Raw genomic sequence first — 10,759 nt, forward strand, 5'->3', positions numbered from 1 at the left:
AGGATGGGGTATCCCTAATTTTCACCAAATTCCGGAAGAGTACAGTATTACACATTGCTTTCGACATCAATTTTAGGAATCTAGGGTAGTCTTGCTTCTTTAAATTTACATGGATTCCCTACACACCACCTTACAATTTAAGTTCACAAAAGATTCCATGAGTATGGATTTCTTAGCATAATTAAGAAACAAAAAGCGTTGTTCACAGCCTTGAAAATTTTCATTCTTGCATCACCTAGCTAATAACTTAGTGATAACTAATATTTCATTCACGCATCAGAGAAATCAAACCAAGTACTAAAACACCGTTCATCAACAGCCATGGGAACATTATTTGAATTTACATTGTAACCATGACCCATCGCTCCTTTGACCATTTATTTCAGTTTTGTGTGATCAGATGGCTCTGCAACTGTAAAAGATTTCACCTGAAAACAAAACAAAAAAAGACTATTAACATACAATAGTTAAACTATATTGAACAAAAGACATGGCTCTGATTCCTTTAAATGAGACCAAATATTTGGGATAAGCGTTTGATGATGATTATTTTTTTTATACTGGATCAAAGAAACCAAAATATTTCTAGTTTTGACAGTGTACAAGGAATAAAGGGATGACTGAATCACTCACCAGTTCACGGAATTTTAGAATGTAGAACATCTCCAAATATCGCCGGGTCTCTCGCCTTTCAAGCTTTGACACATACTTCCAAAAGCCATAAACCCCAGCTAATGTCATTAACTTTTCTGAATAAAGTTTCCAAGTATACCTGCAAAATTACAAGTGGAGAAATGGTGATCATAAGCCTTTTTTTTTCTTTTTTCTTTTTTCCTGACACAACTATATAAATTATGAAGGTGATATGCTCTTACACGCATGGAGAAGGAAGTAATTCAATTTGGTGTATAGGATGGTCTCTTATATGGGAGTAAAATAGTTAATGGATACATGAAGCATGGGATCATTACCTGTAAAAGAATGTGGTTGTAAACTTGTAATGTGTAGTTAGGGTAGTTTTATTTCATTTCGTATTTAATTATTTTGAAGCTTAAATGAAAGGGTGATTTAGACATGCCCCCCTGTGTTTTGGTAAATATTACAGATACACCATATGTGAAATTGATAACATGCATCCCTTGACTTCAGTCTTTTACATAAGGGAAAAATACTCAAATGCCCTCATCTTCATCTTTTTTAAATAAAAAATTTAACCATCATCTACCCTAAGATTTTATCTACTTCAAGTCTTCAACCTTCAAATCTCAAAGGTAAGATACAATTTTTGAGAAATTATAAAATGATACTTAAAAAAAAAAATTGTATAAAAATCTAAGAATTTCTACAAATGAGGCAATGTAGAAAATGAAGGATGAAGATAAGGATGAATAGATTAAAGTTACCCTAGAGGTTGAAGAGCTTGAAGATGACTGGTTTTTTGAAGAAAAAACAAATTAGATTTTTGGGGAAATTAAAAATAATGGGATTTTGGGTAGAAAAATATAAGGTCTTATGTATAAAGAGTTAGTTCTACGCTTAAAACAAGGAATTGAAGATATAAACTTGAGTAGATATACCGATGGAGATTGGAGGACTAGAAGATGACTGATTTTGAGGAGACAAATCTGGGTTTTTGGCTGGAGGTTCAGTATGAGGGGCTAGTTTTTTTCCTTAGTATATTTAGAAAACAGACGTCAAGGGATGCATTTCATCAGTTTCAAAACATAGGGGGGCAACTCTAATATTCAGTAAAATGTAGGGGGCATGTCTAAGTCACCCTAAATGAAATTATCCAGAAAAAATATTAGCAGAATCCATTGGATTTTGAAGATTAACCAATAAGCATCTCAAATTGGTTTTGGAAGTCTGATCTCCCTCGAATGAGATCATTATGTATCTATCTTTTTCCTCTTTTTCTATTATCTTTTGTGATCTCTAAAAATTAGGTACGTAACAAAGACGAACCTTTCTTGGATCCGCTGAAACCCTGCAGTAGAGATCTTCTCCCAGTGGGTGAGATCCTTCTTGCTCTTTTCAAAAAAGTCAGTCATGAGTTCAGCAGCCTGATCAGGGTGATATGGGTCAATGTGGAATCCTGATATACCGTGTTCAATTATCTCAGCAGGACCTCCATGACAAGTGGCAAATGTTGGAAGACCACAAGTCATGCCCTCCACAACTGTGAGCCCAAACCCTTCATAGAGAGCAGGCTACAACAAAGGGAAAAGTTTACAAGTAATGTGAGTTTAAATAACAAATAAAGAAGCACAAAAGTCCAACCAGTAGCATATACCTGTACAAAAGCGCCTCTTGTGTCAGCAATGCAGCGATAGAGCTCACCATTACGAGCTCGGTTCATTTGGGAGGATATCCATCGGAGCTGACTTTCCAAGTTGTACGTCTTAATAAGGCTGTGCATCTTCTCAATCTCGGCAATTTCTTCTCTATCACTCGACTTCTTCACGTCAATGTAACCACCAACTACAACAAGATTTACCAGTTCCCTCAGTTTTTCATTCTTACCATACCACTCGACCAGCCCTGTTATGTTTTTAACTCGGTCAAGCCTCGCCATGGAAAAGACAATAGGCTTCGATCGATCAACCAAATTACCACTGTTACCAAAAATGAAAAATCAGATTGTATTTTGATAGATAACGTGGAATTTATGAAGAAAAGAAACAAAATAAGAAAGAGAATGTATCGGCGCACGGCGAAAATGCACATTTTACCTTAAAACAATTCATAACTTCATGAGCATAAATATAATAAACCAATTCAGAAAGCTAACGATTAGATCTACAAGATTGGTTCTAATGTATATCACGAGAAAAGGTCATTTTAAGGGTCAAGTAAAAGCGTACTATTTTTAGTGAGCTTTTATTTTCACGTTTTTAGCTTATTTTGAGTACCCTACTTGTTTCTTAGAAGTTTATTATTAGGGATTCAATGATTAGTATAGGAGTTCTAGTCAAATTAGAAATTTTACTATTTTTGAAAATTTTATATTTCGGGAAAGTTACTATTTCAGGACGGTACTTCGGAGTTTGGAGTACAAGGTAGACTCAAATTAGAGGTCGATAGTCCATATAAATCACTATAAGAAATATTTATTCATTGATTATGATTAGTTTTTACAACTATTATTTCTCTTATTTTGCCTTGACCTGAGGATTCAAGGTTCTTTATCTAAAGTGGAAGGCGGCAATCTTCTCCTTCGACTCACCACAGTTGAATGTGTCACAGAAAAAATGCAATTAAAGAGTATTAAATGAATATATAATGTGCGGACATTTATTATGTATTACAGTGTAGCATTTTAAGGGTAAAATAACATTAAAAGCACATATAACAGCTGTGATACCATGCTAAGCAGATGCTGATGAGATTTGAATTTAGGACGATTTTTTAAAATTTGAGAATGATGACTCACAGCCTTCTCATCAAAGTTACAAGCTTGCCTAAAGCAAGCAAGTGGAAATTTAATTAAATTTAATATAACAATGATTCCTAAGCAAAATATTTTATAATTTTATTTAAGATCATTATGATGAATTGTGGGTAAAGATTCGGGCTTGTATATGGATTTATCCTGTTAGTATGAGAACTCAACTCCACACAGGTTTAACATTTTATGGTCTCACAACAGAAAACACAAAATAAGTTTGAGGAAATGGTAGGATAAGTACATACATGTGCTCTAGATTCTGCTCTGGATCATATAAAAGCTTTTCGATTGAACCATGCAGGGTAGTAAGTCTTCTCTCCTTTTCCCAGTATGGAAAGTATATGGTCATATCTGCCCCCGGAGAGACGATATTGAACTTGGGATCAAAAACATCAATTCCATGAACAACTCGGTACAGTCCTGGAAGAGTAAACGATGTGTGGCTCTCGTACTGTCCAACGGTGTGCTTGCTGAAACAAGATGCTCACTAATTAGAACTGCTGATATTATATGTGAACCACTGAAACTAGCATCTTGACAGTATTACAAGGTTGCAGCAAATCTTTCTAGTTCTAATTGCAGTGCTAATAGTACAGTAATCATAGCAACAGATTGGGCTGAGCCATGTTGACAATTGAACAATTTTCATCTAAACATACACATTAAAGTGAAAATCATTTTATATGAAAAATAAATAAAAATGACCTAAAAAGGAAGGTACCTTCCTGCAATCTCCTGATATGTACTAGTGATTATAAAATCTGCATGGTTCATGGCAATTACATCAGCAGTAAATTGACATGAGAAGTGGTATGTGTCTTCATATTTTCTCCAATATATATCAGAATCTGGATACTTTGTTTTCTCCAATGCATGAGCTATGTTGCACTGCACATAAAATGTGACAATTCAAAATAATTTCCCCTCAAAGGATTCACAATCACAGAACTTTGTGTAGCATAAACAGAGGAACAGAGACATCATATCAAACCTGTGTAATTCCCAATTTATAAGCTAACAAAGTGGCAACAAGATTTCCATCACTGTAGTTGCCAATAATTAGATCTGGAACACCCTGCATCTCGGCGATAATCTCACCTGCTGCATCCTGATCTCAACATACAATTGATAGGAGCATCATACATTAATACAGACGGTCAGAAAAAAAGTAGCCAAAGACGGTGATTTTGGCATATACTAATATGTGTGTGTGTTTGTGTGTGAGTTTGGTTAGATGCATCTACTTTATTCAAGTGAAAATGGATTAATACCAAGGAAAAAATTTATCCAGAATAAAGAAAGTTACATGGGAGTGATTGTCTTGCATATCTAAGGAAGAGAAAACTTGGTCAATTCTAGTACAAAACACCATAAATATTTTTGAACAGATCATTCTAACCTCCCCATAAAAGTATTCCAGGCATGCTTACCTACTTTGAGCAAGTAACCCTACAAAGGATATATGTATAGGGTCAGGTTCAACAGCCAACATTTTGTCCTATATGGGTTAGAAGTTTTAGAATAGACTGATTTATTGTGAGGATGATCTCTATAGTGAGATCATCCTCACAAAAAATCAGCCTATTCCAAAACCTTCTAACCTCATCAAAAGTGGTTTACAATTCAACAGTCCACAATTCTTCAACTTGTAAAAAACTTTTGAAGGGGTTAGAAGTTTCAGATTAGGCTGATTTTTGGTGAGGATGATCTCCTAACCATAGAGATCATCCTCACAAAAAATCATCTCATTCCGAAACTTCTAACCCAAATAGGACAAATGCGTTGGCACCCTAATGTTTGCTGCCAAACGGGACACCATATATGTATATAATGAACAGATCACAGCTTAACTATAGAAGTCTTGTAGGCATAAGGCATCCAATCAGAACCAACTTGCTCGAGGGCATTGCACCTTAATCTTCACATTGTCAACATCCTCATTTCCAAGTGTCAAGTTCTGACTGCTGTCTTATTCTCATTTTATGCGTGAATGTTATGATTATTAAGTGCCAACCTCCAAATTATTCTGCTTAATGTGTGGATTTATAGGTTTTTTTTTTCCCAGAAAACATATAATACAGCAAAAAAATTTCAAACATATAGAAGAAAGTGTATTGTTGGGTTTACCCTTACCATTAATATATCACACACATCAGTTTAAAAAATACAAATATATATATATATATATATATATATATATATATATATATATAATTAAAATGTTTTAATTTCTTGTTTTTATCACAACATTTATATTTTTGCTGAATTTTTTAACAGACTTTCATTTCATAAATCCAAATTATACTAACTTTTCTGGACCATATTTTTTCCATATGCTGAATTGCTAGCTAGGTTCCAATATCTGATCAACACTGGTACAATTATTCCTTGCTACTCCTCAAAGCTTCTCATATAGGTTACAAAAAGATCAGCACTCCATGCCTAGTGATCTACATGAGAAGTTCTCAGTTAGTTAGTTGTCTGCAGGTGAGATCTTTGGTGATTCTTCTTGCTCTTAAAATCTTGACATTCAACCCTTGTTTCCGACTCCCCTACTCTCAACAATACAAATCAGGCCAATTGTGTCTGATTCGATACCAATGCACATAACTGTATGTGCCTCTGCAGTGTCTTCTCAGACAGACAAAGTCAGCCAATTTTCACTAATGACAGTAACTCATCTCTTCAGTTACAGCTGATCACGAAGGATGTATATAGGCTATAGTCACTTGATATGTCAGAATCGGTCCAAATCATGCAAACTAATCATTTGTTTTATAATGAATTAGTAATAATGTATGATGTCCTGTGTATATTTGCCTTCATTAGTGTTCAACATAGTCCTTACATGAGCAAAACGAAAGTTTTTTTCTTGATTTATGATGAGGGTTAATTGCAATATGTGTCTTGCTACATGCCCACCATAAACACATCTAATCAATCAGAGGAAGGATAAAAAATATAAGAAGTCGACAAGACACGTAGAAACTTAGAACATAATCCAGTAAAACAACTGTTACTTAAGCATCAGATTAGCAACTTTAAGGTTAACAAGATTTACCTGTGCAAAGGTCTCTAGGTAAGGCCAAACATCAAATCTTGAAATCCATTGAGGAAGAATTCCTTTCTTTGTTCTAAAGGGCACTCGCAAAATATGTGTATATTGTGTGCCAATAATTCTTTCCAGACGCTGATTGCATGTAGTCCCTTTTGCATCAGGTATTAGACGGGTCACCTTGGACCATTAACAATAAAAGTTTCAGATATAAAGCCAAGTGGGTGAATGGAGAAGAAAATAAATAGATCATCATTAAGTTTTTGGTGAAGAGAAGGACAAACATTTAAACTTACAATAAGAATCCTTGGAGTAAAAGTAAGTCCTTGCTTCTTTATTCTCAGAAGCATCTCATTCTCTAAGGCACGTACTTGGTCCAATATATAAACAACCTGTTTGCATCAATAACCAAATCTGTGGTGTAAGAATGCCATCACAATATGTACAAGGAAAACATAGAATCCAAGTTTGGGCAGTTACCTGCCCGCCAGTATCCGGCAAACCTAAGACATTTGCTTGGCCAAAATATCCATGCGGAGATATAACGGCAACATTAAACACCATTGGAATCCTCCCAAGGAATGACTCCAGAGTAGAAGGATCAGGTGCCTGAAGTATGTCTAAGAGAAGGTGTACCATCTCTTGGACACGACATGCGGTATCACCCCATCCCCTCTCAAAACCCATTTCTTGGAATCTGTAAGTGGGATGATAAAGTAGAAAGATTATATAAAGCTCTTGAACCAGGCCTCAACTTAGCACTCGAAAGCCTTTTAAATCTCAGACGAGATGAGATCTCAAGCAAGTTTCTAGTTTTTTTTTTTTTTTCACACACATGATTTCTAAGAATTCAAAATTTTAAGATCTGTATAAGAAGAGATTTTGTGATTGTAGCATCTATTAATCCAATAAGGGAAGTAAGGGTTTAACTCGCCAATCCAAGATGATTTGACCCAACATCATTGGGTGCAAAGACGATCCAAAAAACTGACACCAAAAAAGATGCTCAAAGTGTGGGTCACATAGCACAATCCCAAATAAAATAGCAGAAATTGGCACACAAGAACATAGACATGTAGTTACTTGTACTCAAAATCTGAATATGGTGCATCTGGTGGAAGCGTAGAAAGATGTTCCTCTGCCTTCCCCAAAGCGGATTGAAGTCTGGATATGCTCTGTATCCGATCATTCAGCATCATAGCCTACAATATCGTATTAAACTAAATTCATTCAGCCACAATTAAGCACACAGAACGGATATCGGCAAAATTATGATAAAAGCAGACTTACGTGACCCTTATACTTGTGTGCGCGAAGAAAATCAAGCAAAGGCCCCAAATTTTCTCTTTTATTGAACAAAATTGATGAGAGGTGACGATTGAGGAATTGAACACCACTTCCGATCGAAGACGACCGGGTTGGGCGAGGAAATGAAGCATTGAATGGTTCGAAGTCAAGTTCAAGCACAAACGGATCATCAAACCTGAATTAAACACATAAATTAATAAAATTTGGGACTTTTTTCAAGAACAAGTGAAATTTCAAATAGAAATTCTCTAAATGCAAAAGAAATCCTTTAAAGAAAAATAATAACAGAGTAACTTCTTACTGATCATCACCGAGCTTTTCTTTGGATTGAAGATATTCAGAAACACTTAATTGATCCACAGTTAGTTCATAAATATTAACACGGACGTATTCCCAAACACCGGGTCTAGGTCGAATTGCCATAACCACAAAGGGAGGCAAAACTATAGCTTCCTAACAATCAAATCAAACACGCACAAAATCAAAATTAAAGATAAAAAAACACCAAAGAATCCAAACGAAAAACACCCTTTTTCTTTCATTCTCACTTGTGTGGATTTGAGAACTTCTCCAAATACGCTACTATCTACGAGATTCTGTCCTCCTTTAATCTCTCCAACAACGTTGGCTAGCTCATCAATTAGGTGATGAGGTTGTAGTATTCCTTTTCCCTGAGCAGCATACCTTCAAGAAAGAGAAGAGAAACAGAGATGTTAAAAACCCTAGATTTTGAAGTTCAGATCAAAATCAGAGAAAAATCAAACAAAAACAGAGATGAAGGAGAAGATCGACCTGGAGAGTAGAGAAACGAGTTGGTTACGGTGAGCTGAGAGAGTGTCTTCGACTCTATCTCTGAAACTCGGAGCTCGTTCGAGTTTAGGGTTCGACATGGTTACTGAAGTTTGAAGGATTGGTTGAGATTTCTAAATCAAGAGATAGATGATGTATTAGTACCAAGCGAAGAGTTAGACTCATTCAGACACGAGTGTTATAAATAACTTTGGGTGGAGACGTAGAGAGTGGCAGAGCAGGAAGTGACGCCTGGACAAGCGAACCTCGTTAGCTTCTCCATCGTCGATTCCCTTGATTGTGCAAGCTTTGCTATTGGAACTGATCAGCAAGTTCTGCATGTTTTCCTGGTTTTTCGAAACGGTGGGCAGAAAAAAGATCCTGTTGTACAGTGCCCACTGCTTTAGAATCCACGTGGCATACTTTGTTTTATTTTCTCGTTTGAGAGATTTACCCCCGGCAGACCCAACTTTTGCATTTTTATTTGAAAAACTCCCTTGAATTGTTATTACTCACCAAACCTCACTGAAGCAAGTTTGTTACCGAATAAACCCTGGAGTGGGGATCCACTTCATAAAACTTAAATTTATGAGGTTAATTTGTTAATCAAGATAATAGAATGTGACATCCAAAAATATAATCTTACATCACAGGGTTATAAAGGATAAAATTTTAAAAATTTTAAAAAATAATTATAAAAAAAATGTCAATTTTTGTTGAATTTTAATTTTAAATTTGAAAGATTAATAACCATCCATTTTCAATACCAACAATCAAGGTCAAAATTATATTTTTTAAAGTTTTTTTCTTTTGAATCTTAGTATTTTCATGAAACGTAGAAGGCTTGTTTGTTAGATTTCTAATTTCATAAATCTTGTGGACACAACAATCTTTAGTAAGATTTGAAATCTTACCAAATTAGTCATGGTAACATGATTCATAAAGTAAAGTTTATTTGATCAGATATAATAGCCGATATTTTAGTACGGATCTATAAACCTGAGGACTCCGATTCACCACGTAACGCTTAATAATCCAACGCGCCTAAAATATCTCCTTGTAAAAATTTTTGGCTTACGTGGCATTATTGGACTGTTGGGAGGAGGGTTTCAATCTTCCACCCTTCATGCATACGAGCTGCACTCTTTTTTTTTTTAGACATCCGTACACCTCGATAGTTTTGGTGAATATTTGAGATACCCCTACGTTTTTAAACTAAGCATATGTCCCTTGACCTTGGTCTTTACTTATAAATTAACAAACAATTATCTAAAGACCCTCATCTTCAACTTTTAGCAAAAAAAGAAACTTAAATTTTCTCTCAAAATACTGTCTGGACATTTAGCAAAAACATTCCATAAGTTTGATGCAATGGTAAAAATGGGTCATATTTTTTTTCTAATACTCAAGACAAAGCAATTAACTACAGTAACTCGTATTTTTTGACAAAATTGTACCTTACAATATTTTTAATAAATTCTTATGAATTTTTTATCAAAATCACGACTTCCCCCCTCTCAACCCAACCCTTTATATATTCCAACAATGGAGAGAGGTCTTCATTCTTTCTACCAAAACCCATCAAATAACCAATGGAGTTCATCAATAACTTTGAGGAATGATAGTATAATGCATAGATCTGTCCATTTTCATTTTTGATCTATGATCTATTGGAGCTTCCCACCAACAATTATCACTCTCTCCTCTTCTTTTTTCTCATTTTTTATATATTCTTATGGACTTGATATATTTATTTTCTAATATTAATTTATACGAAAATGGTTGCAAAAACTCAATGATTTCATAAAATTTTTAAAGTTTGGTTCATAAAATTTACCCAATATAGAGTTTTGACACAAAAATGTATCACAACATCGAGGCTTAACGTTGGTATGGGAACCAAAATTTTAAGAAGGCCTTTACAAACTTTGTAAATCAAAGTAAGACCTCTAAAAAGTTAGAAATGGATTAATGTGTCCAAATTGGGTCCCATTGGTTGGGATAGGACTTCTAAATATTGGGTTTGAATTTTTACGGATAAAACTCAAAGTCCAATATATCTAAGTGATCTATATTAGATGTTGGGCCCTACACTCAAATAAATGAGTTTAAGCTCACCAACAATCCATAGAATCCTTAAAATTGAATTAAGATAAGTT

At 34.8% G+C, this 10,759-nt stretch overlaps 1 protein-coding gene across 1 annotated transcript; it reads right to left on the reverse strand.

Annotated features, from left to right (window-relative positions):
* Positions 1 to 142: 142 nt before the first annotated feature.
* Positions 143 to 8,949, reverse strand: LOC147396056 (sucrose synthase 2-like). Its single transcript, XM_086451010.1, has 15 exons — positions 8,604 to 8,949; positions 8,360 to 8,495; positions 8,113 to 8,264; positions 7,794 to 7,986; positions 7,587 to 7,705; positions 6,984 to 7,200; positions 6,800 to 6,895; positions 6,510 to 6,683; positions 4,440 to 4,556; positions 4,170 to 4,336; positions 3,694 to 3,918; positions 2,294 to 2,615; positions 1,966 to 2,210; positions 634 to 772; positions 143 to 428 (listed from the first exon to the last, which is right to left on the reverse strand). The coding sequence occupies exons 1-15, from the start codon at positions 8,699 to 8,701 to the stop codon at positions 378 to 380; spliced, it is 2,451 nt and encodes an 816-aa protein (XP_086307136.1). The 5' UTR covers positions 8,702 to 8,949; the 3' UTR covers positions 143 to 377.
* Positions 8,950 to 10,759: the final 1,810 nt, after the last annotated feature.

This window comes from Akebia trifoliata, chromosome 8 (genome assembly GCF_017979445.1).
Source record: "Akebia trifoliata isolate Shusen 1 chromosome 8, ASM1797944v1, whole genome shotgun sequence".
Classification (NCBI taxonomy): Eukaryota; Viridiplantae; Streptophyta; class Magnoliopsida; order Ranunculales; family Lardizabalaceae; genus Akebia; species Akebia trifoliata.

Bases quoted from the DNA above. Each gene is read 5' to 3' on its own strand.
- LOC147396056 (XM_086451010.1), bottom strand. From the start codon at position 8,701: ATGTCGAACCCTAAACTCGAACGAGCTCCGAGTTTCAGAGATAGAGTC. The intron at 6,684-6,799 runs GTAAGTTTAAAT...TAATGGTCCAAG, and splicing joins TTACTCCAAGGATTCTTATT to GTGACCCGTCTAATACCTGA. The intron at 429-633 runs GTGAGTGATTCA...TTTTGTTTTCAG, and splicing joins TTCTAAAATTCCGTGAACTG to GTGAAATCTTTTACAGTTGC.